The 19,507-nt window shown below is 40.8% G+C and overlaps 1 protein-coding gene across 1 annotated transcript in view; it reads right to left on the reverse strand.

The window, feature by feature from the left end:
* Nucleotides 1-19,507, reverse strand: part of plxdc2 (plexin domain containing 2) — an 81,538-nt gene that overhangs the window by 17,702 nt on the left and 44,329 nt on the right. The window contains exons 4-9 of the mRNA XM_034559649.1: nucleotides 18,067-18,136; nucleotides 11,685-11,807; nucleotides 8,125-8,243; nucleotides 6,853-6,952; nucleotides 2,305-2,400; nucleotides 2,062-2,143 (exon numbers count right to left, since the gene is read on the reverse strand). Coding sequence (XP_034415540.1) covers nucleotides 2,062-2,143; nucleotides 2,305-2,400; nucleotides 6,853-6,952; nucleotides 8,125-8,243; nucleotides 11,685-11,807; nucleotides 18,067-18,136 — 590 coding nt within the window. The remainder of the gene's footprint in view (nucleotides 1-2,061; nucleotides 2,144-2,304; nucleotides 2,401-6,852; nucleotides 6,953-8,124; nucleotides 8,244-11,684; nucleotides 11,808-18,066; nucleotides 18,137-19,507) is intronic.

The raw sequence follows: 19,507 nt of genomic DNA on the forward strand, positions 1-19,507 counted from the left end.
GCATTATTCGATTTACTAATTATTTTCACAAACTGAATCCATCCCTGAATGTTCAGCTGTGCAAGCACAGCTCATAAAAGAACGATGAGCTTGTGATTACGCCATTTCTCAACGCAAAAGTATGCTCTAATAATTTCCTGGGAGAATAAGACATATTAAAACTCCATATTTGTCCCATAAAACACTCAAAAGCTGCATTTTGTGATGCTCGCCAGCTGTTTTCTTTATCTAAACAAATCCCTTCAGCTCCTCAAAACTCATCAGTGTTTGGTGACACTGTGGATCCACTGGGACATCTGTCATGCTTTATTAGCCCACTTCAGCACCAGGCTGCACACGTCAGCCACAACAAACTCTGATGTAGTTCAGAAGTTGGCATGAGCGAAGCGCTGTGCTCTCACCTGCTCAGCACTGCATTGAGCGAGAAGTTCATCAGGGTTATTCTCTTGAAACGTCAGCATCTTTCATTAACCCCGGAGCCAACGAGGCCGCCACTGTATAATTAGCGCGTGTTTAAAGCACGTTTGCTTCTTCCGAAGGAAGCGGGTGAGGGATACAAAAGGGCAGAGGAGGGATGAACAGTCGGATAGCAACACGGTTACAACGCTAATTAAAATGCGGCTTAATGAGATCACTGCTACAGGCGTAAACAGGGAAAGACACTTCTTCATGGCGCACTGTAGATTAATTTGTCTCCGTCAACGGCATGAAGAATGAAAATGAAGAGCGGAGGGGAAGACAGATTCAATGTGAAATCCAAATGGACAGAAGTGATGCGCATTTGTCCAGTCGACCGTCTGACTCAGAATAAATTATGAGTCAAAAATGAAAGAGTGGCAGATTAATATTTGATGGGTGAGGCATACAAAATGCAGACAAAGGATAAGAGGTGGTGGCTGCCCCGAGTCCGACAACAACCTCCCAAAAATTCAAATTCAGGCTGAACATCTATTGATTTGTAAGTTGAAACTTTCTTAACTTTCTGTCGGTGTATGTATGAAAACAAAAACTCTACTATCTCTCCATAATCTATTCCTCCTCAAACTTTTTCCATCCGACAAAACAAAAAAAATCTGCAGCTCACATTTCATCTGTCAGGAAATTCTGGGGAGGAACGCTAACAATTCTTTAGCAGCTCAAATATTTACTTTGGTTTGAAGTGCAGGGAGACGGGAAGGATGAGATAAAAAAGTGGAGCAGAGTTTGACAGAACAGTTGTGAGATGAATGAATGTTAAAATGAGCTATTGAATGAATAAAAACACATCCCCATTCACTGAAAAAGATTTCCATAGTAACAGAAACACTGTAGACAGCTTTCTGGAAATGAATAGTTTGCACATATTTCATCATCATAATGGATAAACAAGCAATGAGCAGACTGTGTCTATTCCAGATTGCTGGTGTTTTAAGTTAAAAACTTTAAGTTATTCTCATGTCAAATTGTCGATCCTGAACATTTCGGTTTTGGAGCACATCCTGATGGCAGCTCGTAGTCGTGCACTTTGTGTGTTTGTTAAATATTGTGCAACATAAGCTGCTATAGCACTCACTTATTTCAGCTTGGTTCAGCTGATTTTAGACACAAGCTTCTAACCTCGATATCGCTGAATTATTTACTAAATCCGACTATTGCTGCAGGCCGTGCTAGCTCAGTGTTAAGTGTTTGTTTTTTAAAACCTATGTTCACGTTTTTTGGGAACATCAATGATCCAAATGTAAAAAAACAAAAAAAATTTAGCCAAATCATCATAGCCAAAAGAGTTCATGTTAATGAATTTTAAAAAAAGTTATTGTAGTTTATTGTGCGTTTTATCTCTTTTGCTTCTTTTCTCAGTTTCTTTAGTTTTGGGACAGTTTGTCAGAAAACAGGTATTTTGATGATGTCATGTTTATAAATTGTGGCATTTTTTTCTTCTACTTTTTGATATTTCATAGACCTAATAAAATAAAATAAAAGATCTGCAGGATAATGCCAATACTCTTTTATAATCGAGTGAGAAGAGTAAAAGGATTTCAGGTGAATCCTTTGAGAGTAAACATAAAAATCAAAAGATCCCACCTGTTGAGCCGATGGCACCAGCTGCAGTTGAAGTTGATATGTGAGGAGATGCAGGAGCTACAGCTGGTGAACTCGAGACAGGCTGGAGAGGAGAAAGATTAAAACAGGTCAAACAATTTACCCAATCAATAACCTAATTGACCAACAGCCAAGGAAAAGGTCCTTGGCACATAATGATAGGGACTCCATTTAATAGCACTTGTAAAGAAGCATACACTGACTGTTACAATAACTTCCTCTTACTGGCTAGAGGCATCATTTCAACGGCTGTAGAATTGGTGATCTTCGTCTTCGTCAGCTCCACGCGGTGGTACTCGTAGATTGTCCTCCGCCTAACGTCTATATTATGGAGAAAGAGGAGATTGAGTGAGAGCGCAAACAAATCATCACAAATCTCTCACCCAGAGATAAAAAACTGGGACAAGTGGCCCCTGAAGTAAGAGGAAAGACAGCGGGCGGCAGCATCAGGTCATATGGGACGCTACCACAGCACTTTATTTCTCAACTCTCATTGTTCTGCCCAAACATCAGCCCATAATCTGGCAATGGACAATAGCAATTTCCCCAGGGAGCTGATATCAATCAGACACTGTTGAAAGGCTGCCTTCTCGGTCATCTGTACCGGCAAGTCATCAGCCGGGGAAAGATGGAGCAATTGATCAGATACATCATTGACTCTCATTGCATTCCGGCCTTTATAACTCATACAGGCCATCTTAAAATTGGCTGCTTGCTTTTACGAGCCATGCATCTTCACTCCCATCACTGGAAATGGAAAAACGGGGGGTTAAATACACCCTTTGTTACAGTCAATTGTGCGTGGCATCTAAACAGATCTTATAATAACTCCTTGGTGCAGTAGTTAATCTAAATCCTAATTGGATTGTTAAAAGTACTTTCTACGCAGCCATCCCAGGAATACAATTGTAAATCTGTAGAACGAATCACTGAGATGCATTGCAATGAGCATCGGGGCATTACTCAAAACATTTCTTTAGTAGTTATATTTGCTTGACCAATGAGCTACACAATTCAAATTCAAGGGGACTGTGGATGTGTAACACATTCTTGATTGAGTATTGTAATGTAGGCTACTGAAAGAGTTTACAAGACGACATTTAGGGAATAATCTACATCTTACTAAAATGAGAAGATCGACACCACTTTCAGATATGTCCAGTAAATATGAAGCTCTAGCCAGGACACGGTTAGCTTAGCATACAACTGTAAAAAGGGGACAACAGCTCTATCTAAAGGTTAAAAATATCATCTCTAAAGCTCACTAACTTTACATCTTGTTTGTTTAATCCGAACCAATAATATAAGTAAAATCAAAAGGCTGTAGTTTTACAGGAGATTTGTGTGCTGGTTTTATGCTAGGTTAAGCTAAGCTAACCGTCTCGTGGCTGTTGCTCCACACAAACATAGAGCAACATCCACCTCCTCTAAATCTCAGCTAATTTTCTTGCTGTTATCAATAATCTTTTCAATCACAATGTAATAAATTACAATTTAAAAAAGCAGACAGATTGAAGGTTAGTTTTATTTGCAGCTTAATGAACTGTCAGTTGCTCTGGCAACAGTATTGTTCTTCTCGTGTGACAGGATGTTGTTTCCCTGCAGAGCTGCTTTGTTTGATTACACACAAGACAACTGATCAAAGCAGCAAATGTGAGCCAGCTCCGTCTTAACCTGAGAATAAGACCGCCCTTCCTTTCCCCTCCTCTCCCTGGTGCCTGACTTCCTCAAGCCTCCAGCAAAGGGATTATCAGGTGCCTAATGACATGGTGGGGGGCCAGAGGAAGGTCAGTTCCCCAGCCTGAGGCTGCTGATGTGCGGGCAGACTGTACAGGACGGGAAAAAAATCTGCTGTGAAAAACCTGAAGAATAAAAACATGGAATGACAACCGTATATGAATAATAGCTCCAGTCTTTGCACCTTCCTGCTGGTTATCAAGATTATTAATCCAGATACAGGCAGGAAGATATGAAATTGACAGAGGCCGTATTGGCTTCATTTTAAGAATAACTCACTGTGACTGATAATAATGCATAATGTAGCATTGCGCCATGGATTTTCACATGTGCTTGTACCTGACCTGTTAATTACACACCGTGGCCCCAGGACACCCACAAATCCTCTCTCTCATCTCTTTCTTGGCTTGCTTTGCCTGGAAGCAGTGTAAAATGTTTTATTTGAGCTTCTAATCCGGGGCGAAGCTGAGTTAAAAAAATGTCTCCCTAGTTGCCATGGTTGCCATGCAGTAATTGTCTGCAGACACTGAGTTGAAACACTTCTTCATGGTACAGCCTGCAGCAGTCGTGGCTCTCCTCCTTGTTTTTTTTTTTGTATCTCTGGTAAGATTAAGGCTTAATTATCTCAGGACACGGAATCTTAAGAGACCACCATCTATTAATGGCTTGACTGTCTTAAAACACAAGGAAAAATATGTCCAAATAGTTCAGCTGCATCTTTTCTAACCTACATTTTGTATATGCAGAGGCTTGAGGTCACACATTAACTGTAACCCTCCTACAAAGAGGGCGTGAATACCTACGGACACATGAGCTACCATGGCATCCTACATCCCCATGAAAACTGCTGTTCGTCTTCTTCTTTTACCCCTCATTAAAGTGACTCTCGCTATCAGTTGCATCAATGTAAGGTGTAAGAACCTTTGATCTTAGATGTTGCATCCATTGCTGTCTCCACACACTCTTTCAGCTTGTGTGTCACTTCACTTCCTTTGGACTGACAGGTGCAACATGCAAATACTGCCCTTTTGCTTCAGACGCGGACATGAACCTGAGCAGCAAGACAACAAAGCCTTGTTTGTTTCAGCTGTTTGGTTTTGTTTGCAGTGACTGGGGGCTAGCTTAGCAATCGACTATTCTTTAAAGACCCTTGAACAGATGAAGATTTCTGCACATGTTGAAGCAGTGTACACGGGACTGCAGTCAGACAGATAATCTGCATTTAAAGAGTTTGAAGGGTGGTTTCTGTGATTGAGCTTAAACTACAATAACAAAAATGTAAGGAACGGATTAAACAGTGTATTTGTTAGCTCCAACATTAGCTGGGAACCTAACACTACAGCAACCCCAGCCAACGTGACACAAGATAGCGTTACGTTGGCCAAACAAGGTCATCCATCCGTTATCTTTGACCGCTTTATCCCATTCAGGGTCGCGGTGGCACTGGAGCCGACCCAAGCCGACATTGGCAAAGGTCAACGTCGTAAAATATTGATTTCTTGAAAAGTGGAATAAGAACAGTGTGCATTTCAGCTGGATTATCAAAACAGAAGAAAATAATCAGTTTGAGGAAGAAAACTCACAATCCTCAGTCTCAATCTGCTTCGATTCAAGATTTCATCACTCCACAAGCAAAAAGCTGCCCTTACTGGTTTCATCATGCCGTGTCGGATACATCAAAGACAGCTTGGTTTCTGAACACTGCGCCAACAGGTTCAACGGTTCAATAGACAAATCACTCAGTGCCAACTAAAACCTTTAGAAGGAGATTTAGTGGTAAAAAGCCTTCAGATGAGAGTGGAAACAAAGTCCATGTCAAAAACTGCTTCCACTTGTTTACTCCTACACAACACTTACAAAAATAATTCTCATGAAATATTCAGGTGTAATCTACGGTGGTAGACAAGGGCGAAAAATGGCCCAAAACCTTTCCAGAAACAAATCACATACAAAAATCTAAATCAAATACAATAAAAGCAAACCAATAAAGAAACCATGCAAATGAAAAAAACACCCAAAACAAAAGCAAAAAAAATAACAACAAAAAATGCTGCATATCATGTCAACACAAGAGAGGTTCTCCAGGCCTCTATAAAAGAGTAACAGAATAATTTTGCTAGCGTTAGCTCTTTCATAAAGTTGCAGCTGTTTCTCCAGATGGGAGTTGCAGGGCAGTTGCCGCTGTCGGCCACCGTAGCGATTCCTCTCTGACTCAACATAAAGATGCCAAGTGACGGGCGAGAAGAAATCCTCTCTTATGTACTTGGTTTTAAGTTAGAAATGATTAACTTTGAAATAAATATTCAAGTTTAACATACGCAATCAAAACAGAGTTTAAATTACTGAATAAATCATATCTGACAACTCGTTATTGTGGCAGACCTTGATTCAGGGCCCATGGGGGAGACACAGAGAGAGAGAGAGAGAGAGAGAGAGAATCCGACTGTGGAAAAAAATGTTTGAAGTGTCTCCCCTTTGCTCGCATTTGCTTTAAATTTAATGGGCCTAAATTGCAGCAACTAAAACGTGTCTGGGAGAGGCAGATCTGGAGCCGGGCCCACGGCTCTGCCCACTGAGAGGTGGAACCGTGTTGGAGAAGAGGTGGTGACAGTTGTGGTTAAAGCAAAACAGACGAGGCTGTACTCAGAGCTATGAGGCACGGCTCAAAAGGGCACTCAGTCAGCTAAATTACTCTTTGCTAAGCCCCGCCCCCCTTAATTACTTTCGCTGTGCTCGTCAAGCTTTCCATTTGGTCTCGACTCAGTCTCAACCCCTCAAGGTCTTGGTCTCGTCTCGGTCTCGATGCAGTCTGGTCTCGGATTAAGTGGTCTTGACTACAACACGGCCTTTAATTACGTCATTGCTGTCGCACAATTACAAAACTTGCTAGATCAACTCCGGCTGGTGGATCCGAGCCCCTAAGAGGAGCGCGGGGCATAAAGTACATTTTACATTTAGACCAAGTAAAGAAAACAAAATGCATTATTGCTTGTATTTCCAACTTCAAGAAGGACTTTTTAATATTTTGAGACTCACTGGGTATCTGTTGGATCTTGTGAACCACCACAAAGGCATCCGACAGGCCCACCTTCACCGGGTGATTGACGGAGCTGATCTGTGACACCTCAATGGGGATCTGAAAGGGAAAAAGGGGAAAATCAATTACCAGAACACGACGATCTGTCTGGGGCCGGCAGACAATTCAACCAATATCTACCATAGGAATCTGCTGAGACTTTATTAGGAGACAACAATACGGAATTGACTTGCATTTTGTTCTAATGGCCATCAAGGGGAGACTCCTCTGTTTTCAAAAAGAAGTCTGATTGTATAGAAGTCTATGAGAAAAGGACCCTACGTCTCACTTGATTTTCAGATGTGACGGTCAGGTTGTCCCTCTTCAGATTAATAATAGCAGCGTAATGAAACACCTCCAACAACTCTTCTATTATGTGAAAATAACTCATTATAAAAGAGGCATTAGTCATAAAAGAAAAGGCAACCCTGCAATTATGATATATCATTACTTAGTGACTGCAATTTTACACCCTACAGCAGTCTCTGTGGGATAGTATTTTTCATTAACACCTCTTTTTCTTTCTGTTGAATTGAGTTGTTTATCTCTGTGTCTCCTTTAATATCTTTATATATATATATACTATTGGGACATCTAACATAAAAACTAACAGGATTTAAAATAACGTTGCATTATGGAAAAGGTATGAGGACATTAAACATATTATTTAGTTCGTCATGTTGGTATCACTCTTCTGTATAATGAGTGAAAACATGGACATGGCGCTGCAGTAAGTGACAAATAGACAATTTAAAAAGTCGGATAGAATAATAAAGAAGCGCAACACTTTAAGTGAGCTGTGTCATTTGGAAGAAATGTAAAATGAAAACCATCATCTTTAATTCTCTCTATAAACTACGACGATTTAAGACCCTTCAATATTCTAGTGTTTATTTTTGGTGTGTTTAGGTTAAGTAAATGTGTCTCAAAAGCCATGATAAAATAAGATTACTCAGATTACTCCAGTATTATAGTAAATGTCAGGATTTGATGCATTTTACTGTAGACAATAAAAGTCTGAAGATCTAATAACGAACATTGTTCAAGCCTGTTTTCATAAAAGCATTCTGGATTTGGCTTTTATTAAGTTCTGTTAACTTGAACGAACATTCAGGCGTATCATAGGAGCACATTAATAAATACTCAGACAGCCTGCTAGCGGTGTCAGAAAGAGAGAACAACACAACAAAATACACACACGTTATAAGTAGTCTCAGTGAAGGAATACTGACCTCTTTGTAAGCAAAAACAATCCTGCCGGTGTTGTGCAGTGTTGCCTGGAAGGTGAAGCTTCCCAGGTTGTAGTTGTCCTGCAGGTGGACGTGGTCCCATTGCACCACCAGAGCAGTCCCTAAAGGAGGAGCAGTCACATGCAGCTCATTACCAGATGCAGGACGACATGAAATCACCCAGATTAAAAGGAAAATACAGGCGACCGCCTCACTATTTTATTTCTAACACTGATTTACGTTTCACTCTTTTTTAAATATCATCTCTACTGTCTAGCGTGACCGCTGGAATGAGAAGACGTCCCTTAACAATTGTGTGTGTAAGGCGATGTGTTTTTGAGGGATATTACTTCATGGCAGATACTTCCTTTCTCCCTGTGGGTGTGAGGTGATTGACACTGAATAGTGTGGGCACACTGATATGAAAACAGTCCACTGGAGCATGAAACAGCTATAAAACTGAAACTTTTGAGAAAACAAAATGAAGGCGTGACGGTTACTGTGATGGATTATGGAGCCATTTTGACTACAGTGAACGTTTTTCATGCTGTGCAAGAGCAGATTACAGTTCTGTAAATTACTTCTCCTTGTAACACAGAAACATGTGTCTAACTACATCGGCTAAGAGCAGCCGCCAACTTAAATGTCAAGAACATTTTATTTTACATTTCCACAAAAAATGACCTGGTTACATACTAGAGCCACTGTACCATATGCTTACTACAAAAGAAATGTATAAACATTTCTAATAACAATGTGTACAAATTATGCAGCGAAAGCAATGTTGCTGTTGAGTTTTTCAGGTTTTGAACTTTTTTTAAACATTATAAACTCATCCAAAAGCATTTTTAGGAGCAGTGGGATGTTGCGCCAGAGAACAATGTCTTGCTCAAGGACACTTCGACATACCAACAAGAGGAGCTGGGGATTGAACCGTCAACCTTATGATTAAAGGATGACCCGCAGCCTCCCCCTAATCAAATTAAGCTTAAACCACAATATAGAGCTGAAACAATATTAGCTTATTAACTGATTAGTTGATACACAAACATGTTTTGAATAATTTAGGGTTTTAGATTTTATGATTATTTTAATTTTCTGAACAATGATTTGATTAAAATGTAAAACTAGCCTAATTGTCGCTTCATGTTCAGACATTAAAATATGTTATTCTGTAAAATAGGTGAACAGGTCATTTAAACATGGAGCCCAGACAGATCCTGGATCAGTGTTTAGCGTTTCATGCTCAAACACTGCCCCGCAGCTCAAAGACCTCTCGAGGCCGACTGGATAACATACAGTTAGAACAAATGAATGAACCAAGGAATAAATAAGTATGAGAGTAACATTAAAGCCAAATGCCATAACTAAATCACACAGGACCACAAAGAGCCATCGTTAGGTGTTGCATTATTGTGGTTAAAGTACTAAATTAGCACTGGACTCACGGGACCTTCAGCTCTACCCTCCAGACATCAGGCCTCACATTACTTTTAACACCGGTTTGATTTACTGTGGACTTTGGAGAACCTATTGATGTGAAAGCCATTCCCTCCTCCCAGCTATAGTCATTTGGCCGTACGCCAGGGCAATAAAGGTTTGTTAACACAACTAATCAATTTTTCCGTTGCATAGCCGGAGCTCTTCCCCCCAAAGTAAAGATAGCTCAGACAGTTTGGTGAGCACAGGCAGGAACACCCCGTTATGAATGAAATGTGTGGCGTATTGAGGGCTTCTGGCATTAGGCAAACAAGGAGGTGAGACAGCTGTGGAGTTAAGAGCAGTAGCAACCCGTTGACGCTCTCTGGCATCATTGTGACTGTTTGGATGGGAAATGAGGAAAAAGAGAGAGTATTGAAGATTTGCTGTGTAATGCATGAAAGAGGACAGAGTTCAGGGGAACGCGCTGGATATCAGAGGGAGGACCAGAGCGCTAAATTGCAGCTGTGGCTTCATGGCAAAGCGTGCTTACTCAGACAGAAACAAGTTAAGCCTAATATAGGGCTGCTTAAAATGCATTGAGTTCAGGAGGGGAGGCTGCGTGCTATCTGGGGCTTTCTGGTTAAAAATACAGAGAGGCTGAGGAGACGTGCAGGGAGCACACACTGGCCTTGTTTCTAATTCAATTTACAAGCTTAACGAGCTGTATGAACTCAAAACAAACAAATCACATTTCGCTCTATCACGCAAGCCCACCCTCTGCATGGTGGCTTTGTTTAGTGCGCTTTGTTCTGTGAAGCCTAATTTTCCATACATATTTATTTATTTTAGCTTGTATTCATTTTTTTCAGATGTATTTCACACCACTGTTTTTTTGTATGATTCCTAATGTATAAAATACCATTCTCCCACCTTTGTGTTACGCAGCTTGGTCAGTGGCACTAAGCTACGACGCTCTAGTGACGGCATGTCAATACCAGCTTGTTACATCCGTGTCTTTTCAAAAATAAACTTTCATCTTCACAGGAAGTTTGGTTTGGGCAACACAACCATTTACTGAGGTCAACAAAGATGTCACATTACAAGCTCTGCCAATGGTTTGAAATGCACTTCCTGTTTCCTAAGTGGGCGTGTCCATGACATGTTTTCTTCCCTGACCCCAACTTTGAGTGTGAAATACTCACGTAACCAATCACGTTGTATAAAACCACCAACACACTGTCTCTGTTTGTGTGCCCGGAACAAAAAATACATCTCTGAGGGAAAGAGGCGTTCGCTCGCCCACAACACAACAGGCCGTACAGTTGATGTGCCGTATTGGCAGGACATTGACTGATGGACAGTGTGTTGAGGAGCAGGAGGGCTGAGAATTGATCGGCTGCCAGTTTGGTTAAAGTCTGATGAGCTCCACTGCAGAAGGTCACTCCGTTGGTCAGACGCTCTGCTGCAGATGGAGGGATTAATGTCGGACATGATGGATTCCAACCATCAGGGACGGTTAAAGAAAAGTGCAGAGAGTGAGGAAGTGCATCAATTCAGTTTAAAGTGAGTAAGTGGAATTTGAGGGGATGTTACCGAGGTCAAGGAAGTTGTTTTTATAAATCAGTTAATGATAAAAGACTTCCTGTTTTGTGAATAAATACCATTTGAGGGAATTTAATGGTCGGCCATATTGAAGCATGCTCTATGGTGATTTAATACACGTTCTGAAAAAACAATTGACAAAATGTGAAAAATCAACAAAAATAAATATTTGTTTCTGACCATTTCAAATTGAGGTACTCATTTATTTAGACTTGCGGTTATCACTGTTAAATTAATTCATTAATAACCGATATATTTATAACATCACGCTACCTTTTTATGTCTTTCATATTTTAATCTTAGTTTTAGATATAATGTTGTGTGTAGCCACTGCAGACTTGAGGAGTTTATTGTTGGTAAAATTGTATTTAAGTGTAAGCGTATATGAAGACTATGAAAACTTCATTCTGTCCTTCCCAGAATAAAAAGGTTGGTCGGGGCCAAAATTGTCAGCTTGTGCTTCATGCATCACACAAAACAGAGTACACAACTGCCAAGCATTAAGGTGGAACTAAAATGAATCACTAAACTGCTGTTACCGTTGTCAAAGTAGATGACCGTAGAGTTTCTGGAGACACTGGGGTCAAAGTTTGCCATCAGAGGAGCGATGTACTGCGTGGCCGTTAGCATCCGGTGGACCACGTCACCTGTGTAGATGAACCCTGAGGAGGAAACAGAGACAACACACAACTTTCAGCACTCTGAATTCTGATTTAAATGTTAGAGTCATCAATGTATCACTTTTAGTGTTGTACTTGCTTTGATAAAGTGTTTAAAGGTGGCTTTACCCTTTAGCGACTCATAAAAACCAACATCAATCCCTTCATTCCCTTCCTCTGTCATCAGATACGGTTTCAGGAAGACGACATTCTGCCCTCCAGTGCAAACTTAAAAGCTCCTCATTAACCCACGACCAACACCTCCCCCTGTCTGTCTCTGGCCTCACGCTGTCGGCTGCGAATAATTAGCGCTATTATTTTTCATCAAAAACAGCGGGGGCCTTTGAGATGAGACCACCTGGACGAAAACATCTTTTTTTAGGCACAGTTATGTTGCTTCCATAACATGCCTTCTTTCAGACTCGAAGGAAAGAAAACATCGAAAATACTGTTTATTTTACTGCTTTTTCCCATTTGCGTCTGTAGATTTCCCGTAGCTGATGCCTCATTTGCATATTTAAAAAAAGCATTTCAGAAAACTTGTCATTGAGAACATAATGGTCTTAATATAAGTTATCAACTGGGGAAGTTTCATGGTGAAGTCTATTAGTTACATGTTTGACCCTTTTCACCCAGGTAGTATATGACCATGGGCTTATGAGCCTTGTTCTAACTGTTGTTCTCCATAACATCCTCATGTAGGGGCGTTTTTTTCACTCTACATCATCATTCACGGACGCTAACGAAGAGACAACATAAAGGGACTATGTAAACCTTTCCAATTGACTCGTCCCTTCAGCGAGACACAAATAGATCTCTTCACAGAGGGAGATGTGCTCAGTCAACACAAACTAGAGCGGCATCATTTAGCAGTCTGCACATGGTTATTAATGGCGTCTAGAAGCGGGGGAAACACCCACAATTCATCACGGGGAACTGTCTTTGCACTCATAACAACAGAATCAACCATCGTCTTGATTTCCCGTCTGACAAGAAAGTTTAGCAAAATCAGCTGCTATTTAAAGGTGCACTTATTTTTTGGTTTCTCACTTTGCCTGAATTGCAAAAAAAAAAAAATCAAAAACATGTACTCATTAAACCATGTTTGACGCAGAACAAAGGGAAGACATGGCATTTGGGACAGTCACATGCATCCAATATAATTCACCTTTGAAGAGGAGTTTGAAGAATGAATAAGGAAATACAAAAAGACATGTCTCATAAATTACTCGTTTGAAGATTGTTCTTTCAACAGGAACGAGGGCATCTATTTCTTCTCATGATGTTGCCACTTTCGTCTTGTTGAAAGTTGGAAACGGCATAATTTTTTTATGATAGAAAAGGCTGTTGAAGCCTTATAGTAAAACCACCAAAAACATGGTCTTTCCTGGACAATAAAATAATTATTAATATATATTAAAATAGGTGAGTAGGACGTTTTGGAAATCTTTTACTTCAACATTCAGCTGTATCGGCCCCCTTTCTTCCCCCTGTGTGGGTGCTACGCTGTAGAGAGGTGCCTTGGGTTTTCCCCCAAATATAAGTATTCCCTTTAAGTCAGTGTTGGATGTGGGAAACTATTTAACTATGAAAAAGTCCTTTCCTTCACCTCCTTTGGTCCTTTGGAGATTTCTTTTTTCTGAAATGTACTGTACTTCACAATAAATCATCAAACAACCAAATTTACAGAGTAAGAGATTTGAAGAAGTTCAACACAAATACAGAGTCTAAAGTAGCTACCTGAGGCATTTAGGGGAGGAAAAACCCTTCTCAAAAAGAAAAGAGGATTTTTGGGAAAGGTCTCATTGAGGCCAGGCCCATAAACCCCCATTTCATGTCACCATACGTCTTATCATATAGAAGGAGTTGCCATGACTAGTTTTATTCCTCTCAAAACAAGCTTTTGACAAAATACTCTTAAATCCATACAGTCTTAAAACAGTACCAGGTAGGTTCGGAAACTCAAGTACTTGGTGAAGTAAGTGGGCTAAGTGGTGCCTGAGTGTGTCGGTATCAGATGACGACGAGCCCTGAACTTTGGGCACGGCCAGGCTAACTCTTTGCCCCGGTTTCCAGTCTTTATGCTAAGCTAAGCTAACTGGCTGCTGGAGGTAGCTTAGTATTTAGTGGCTGTGGAAGGGAATATGAATGCATTTTATGTTTGCAGGACGTGAACCCAGCCCAGCAGATACAAGCATGTTATACTATGGACAATGAATGGGTTGTTTAGTCTTCCTGCCTAAGTTAAGGTACATATAATTGCCATAGTGAAACCGGCTGTGTGCTGCTGCGGCTGCACTTTTCTTTATCTGATCGTGCAGCGACACAAATCAGCAAACTCATCTTACATTTACCCAACATTCAACTCAAGCACTTTTTTTTAATCTCACCAACTTTGGCATTGCTTTGTACTATTTCGTCTTTCACTTTCAACCATTAGAAAGCTTAGAAATCCACCCCCGACCAAACACACACACACACACACACACACCTACACACACACACACACACACACACACACACGCGTGCACACACAGGGTTTTTATTTCTGCTTTCTATCAGCAATCTCCTAAAAACACAATACTATTGAGCCGCGGGGGCGCTCAGTAGACAGGCAATTCATCCATTATGGCATTATGGAGACTGGACGGAGGAGGAGGGGAAGCTCATGTACAAGAAGAGAGGAGAAATAAGGACGAGGAGTTTCTGGTAGAGAAAGAGGTTTGAGGAAGGTGGGATGGAGCAGGATCATTCTTTCCAACTCTTTCTGTTTATATGTGCCGCTATCCAAAAGTGCCGAGCTGTGTATGTCCAAGAAAAACAAGAGCAGGAATTAGCAGACCCACCAGACAAAGCTTCACTTTATTGGACATTGTGTTTGTACAAGGACTTTGTTCCTTCGTACTGAGCTGTGTATAATTTACAGGATATTTTCTGTGTATCGCAGCTGTTCTGTGCCGGGAAAAGGCTCGGATCGCACACATACACACACACACACACACACACACACACACACACACACACACACACACACACACACACATTTAATGTCATCTATTGTATTGTATAACTGCTAGGTTTTTTAATTAAAATCTAAATTAGATGTCTGTTGTTTTCATTTTATTTTTCATTGCTGAATGAAGCGAACAATACCATGTCAGCCTGTAAGCGATACATTATGGCTTCTAAAGGAAAAACATCTGGCACAAACAACGTCATGTGTTTTATCTTCCACAGCAGATTTCTGTGGAATACCAATTGGCAGCGATCGTCTTCATGACTTGACATACGTAAAAGTCAAACTTCATTAGCCCAATAAAAACAAAAAGGGAAACATAATTACTTGGATTATATTCAGTGGCAATGTTTTTTCAAGTAAATACTTAATTTCTAGGAGACAGTGCTGCTTACCATAGGAAGTGGTGGAGAAAGATGTAAAAGTAGTTACTATATAGTAAAAATACTCAAGAAGTTACAATTAAAAGTCTTAAGTAAAAGTACTAATTATGCAGAATGGCCCATTTTATAATAATTTATAGAATATCGGGCTGTTCTCTATCTGTAGCTATAGTAACCGTAAGTAATGTACTATAATGTACACTAACCAAGTTGCTTTTCTTAAGATATCATAAGAATCGTTGTATGAGGAAAACATTGATTTTATCACTGGATTATAATCAGTGGTGCTTTAATGCGAAAGCATCACTAATGTCAGCTGCTTTATATATTGCCGGGTAGCTTCATTCATTAGCTGATTTATATTTTGTATTAACAATGAAATAATAAACATGAAGAGATGTTTCCTTGTTAATCATCTTATGATCCTTCTGATTTATCTTGCAGCCCTTTCAGGGCTTCTTTTCGCCCGAGGCTGGGAACCACCGGCACATCTGGGTCGCAAGAGTGCAGACGATGTTACACGCTGTTTCCTTTCATCACTTGGCTCACACGTTGTGTATTTGCTGCCTCACATATAAAAAGCTTGTGAACACCAATTAGTCAGATAACAATATACAATACCACATCTTCTTGTGTGTTTTCTGAATCCCTGTTTGTATTACGGTTTCAAAGTGTGACAGCTGGCCGCCCAGTAAATGGCATCGCACAGCTGGATATCCGTCAACACAGCTGGATGTGGTCAGATCGTATATCTTCATGGTATTCACAGTCTCCACATGTCGAGCCGTACACACAAACACACACGCACACGCACGCACACACACACACACACACACACACACACACGCACACACTTCAACGATGACAGTTCATTACATCTGCTGACAGAAAGTGGAGTGATATTCATACAGCCAGGAGACCGTATGAATATCACTCCTCTTTGTTGGCATAATCCATTCATTTTCAAGACATTTCTAGTTATATTTAATGTGTTCAGGCATCTGAAGTGCTGCACTCTCTTGAAGTGACTTTGTAATGTTTGTGATGTTTGAGAATATCAGTTTAGTTGATTAGCAGCGTGCATTGATTATCATTTTTCACACTAGCACTTGAGTAGAGATGCATATTTTTCACTGTCAACTGTTAATTGTCTGCTCATCAGCTGAGAAGTGAATCAAATAATAGTTTCAGATCCACACTGTAAGGTGCTAAAGTGGCATAAACACAGCTTTAAATGGCCACAAGTGAGCCTTTAACCTTAGAATATCTTAAAAGACAAGAAGGAGACGGTTTCTGCCTGTTTGTAACACAAATCAACTTGTTTCAAGAATTGGCGGAAATCATTTTTCTTGAAATTGGTGCAGTAACGAGTCGTATTGTATCCTGTTTTGAGGTATCTGCACTTATTGTGGAAAAGTCTCAACATTTGCGAATCGGGTTCTCCTTTTTTTTTCTCTCCTAATTCTAACAAGTAAGACATTAAGAACTCAAAAGGACTTCTTGTGGTGGAAACGCTCAATTTACTGCATGCGACCCCCATAAAGGTGGACGTGGACTTCATATGTTTGACCAGGCTGCACGCCAACCTCCTCTTGTTGCTTCATCGTTAATGTGTTTGTGGCTGCTGCTGTTTGGAAAGTAACCGTAACTCTGAAAATACTGAACTAAGTGCAACTATAACTCTGATGCTGTTTTATCAAAAATAAAACCTTCCTGCAGAGAGGTTCAGCACACTTAAGGTAGCAAAGAGAAATATTGGCTCGAGTAAGAAACAGTGACTTTTGCTGACGGCAATGAAAGAAGGGAGAAAAGATGGTCCAGTGGGCAGAGAAGGGCGAGCTGATTGATAGGCCCTGAAATGGAGGGATGTGAGGACGGAGCGTTGGAGACAAAGCCCCAGAGGCCTGCGAGAGGCAGATAGCTGCCTCTTCCTCTTTAGTCTCATCCCTTTCTCTCCGTCTGGAGGAATGCAAATTCCTGTTATCTCCTCCTGAGTAGCCCGTGAGCCCGTCCACTCCTCCACGTCATCATCCAGCCTCTCAAGCCAACTCGACGTTGCCACTGATGGAGGACCACGTCGGGGGATGATGATGACGATGATGATGATGGCGATCACGGTGGATTATTTCTTTATTATTCCAGTGGCAGTTAAAACGCAGCACGACATCTCTGAAATAGTTGGATAAGAGCAGGGATTTGGTCTTTCATGTGATAATAGCCGGTTGGGGTGTTGTGGTTTCGCCGCCAAGACTCAAGTGGAAAATTGCTTTGCACACTCTGGCAAACACGCCTGCTGTGTCACGTGTCTAACCCCTCCCCCCCCCTCTCTCACCCACACACACACACACTCACACACACACACACACACACACTGATACCCCTAGCTCCTTATACATGTCTATCAGGGTGTGCTAGGCCACTTGGCACGGGGACTCCTGTTTCCAGTCCAAACCCATCGGTCTGGTTTCCCTGCCAGATAAGTCTGGTGTGGAGCTGGTGGTGCTGAGTGTTGGGAGAGGTTTGTTTTTCATCCCCCAGTCTGTACGCCGCGGAGGTGAGCGCCATGGTCCGGTATTGTGTCGGCGGTTTGCGCCAGACGAGCCATTTTAAACTTCCCAGAGACAACATCGAAAGAAATGACTAATTGTCTGGTTCTTTTCTGTATTCATTGGTGAGATCTCTGTGAACAGTATAGCCACGCCACATTCACTCAGGTACACCGAGTACCAGAAAGACATGCAGACACAATGTTAATAATGCAACATTCCTTCCTACAGCCAGCAGCAATGAAAACGCCAAGCACATACAGTACATCCAATAACCACTATTGAGAGAACAGAGTCCAAGAACAGTGTTCACTTACCACCAGTCGCCACGGTGATTTCACGGAGGAAATGTCCATAAAAAGGGAAATCGAAGGACAGATTAACTCTCTGTGAGGGGAAAAACAGACAGATGACCCCGGTCAGAAAGAAGGTGGATCAGAGGAGAGACTTCATCTTAAAAACAACAAGATGGATTTAGATCAGAGGCAAAATACAGACGTCTCTACTTCACTGGTCATTTCTGAGTAATGTAAAATAGAGATTTAAAGAATAAGGTTATTGTAGTAAACTATAAACTATAAATACATGCATATGACCTTTATCACATGTTATAGTATGAGAAGAAAGAAACAATATTATCCTATCCTGCCATTGTTAATGCTGATTTATGAGAAGTCAAGAAATAGTAGATATTTCAAATTCATGTCATTCATGGGTGAATTTGCATATAATGTATCTATAAATCTCTGTCATATAGGAGCCCATTTTGTCAAGGGGAAAAGAAATAAGGAAAAATGGACAAAGGACAAAAACGAGGAATGGTGGTTTTGAAATATATATATTTTTTCAAACATTCGGACCATCACCTGAGGACATCATGTGATTTAGATCTTATACCTCGTGTGTGGTTCTTGTGATGTCAAGTCTCTGCGTGACATCCACATATATACACTTTTATATACGTTTTTATATTTAGATTAAATAGAAAATAGGACTTTTTAAGACTAGGTCATTTTTAATTCACCATTAAGATCGTTCCTAACTTTTCAGCTTCTTGTTTCTTTTCCTGACAGAAATGGGCTTCCATATCATTTACACATCTGTTTGATGGGAATTAATACACAATAAAAAGAGCATTAAGAAACTATAATACCACGAATCATGGTTTAAATATTTCTAATATACTCCCCCGATGGGAAGACATGCTAGAAAGTCACATTGCCACAACATGTTATGACAGTCCACAGTAAACATGCACTTATTAAACATGATCCTAGATTATGCTGGAGGGAGTAATCCTGTGGCAAACCACACTGAATCTCACAGACGATACAGCCAATCCAGAGCTTAACTTTCCTACAATCCTGTGATCAAGTTGACTTCTGCGGCTGTGTTTTTATTTTACGACCTCGTCGGTCAATTCCTTTTCAGTGTCTGCGGCCAAAGTGCTCGTTGGGCAGCCGAGCCAGAAGGGAAAATGGAAGCTCTGAGAGATTTAAGCAGTTTCTCAGGACATTTTTCTGCCATCATCATAAACTCTATTTGTTAGTCTGCTGACACGGGGGGCGGCATTTCAGCACAGATGGTTTTGGCTGCAATCACACGAGGAAATCGTGCATGCGAGATTTCATTTTTGACTGGGCCTGGCATTTGAATTGGGAAATTATTTATTTTTTTCATTCAGACTTCAGAGGTTTCTTTGACTTTTTTTTTTTTAAGTCAAAGTCAAGGACACCTCCCACATCCCTCCTGTACTGT

The sequence above is a fragment of the Cyclopterus lumpus genome, chromosome 20 (assembly GCF_009769545.1).
Source record: "Cyclopterus lumpus isolate fCycLum1 chromosome 20, fCycLum1.pri, whole genome shotgun sequence".
Classification (NCBI taxonomy): Eukaryota; Metazoa; Chordata; class Actinopteri; order Perciformes; family Cyclopteridae; genus Cyclopterus; species Cyclopterus lumpus.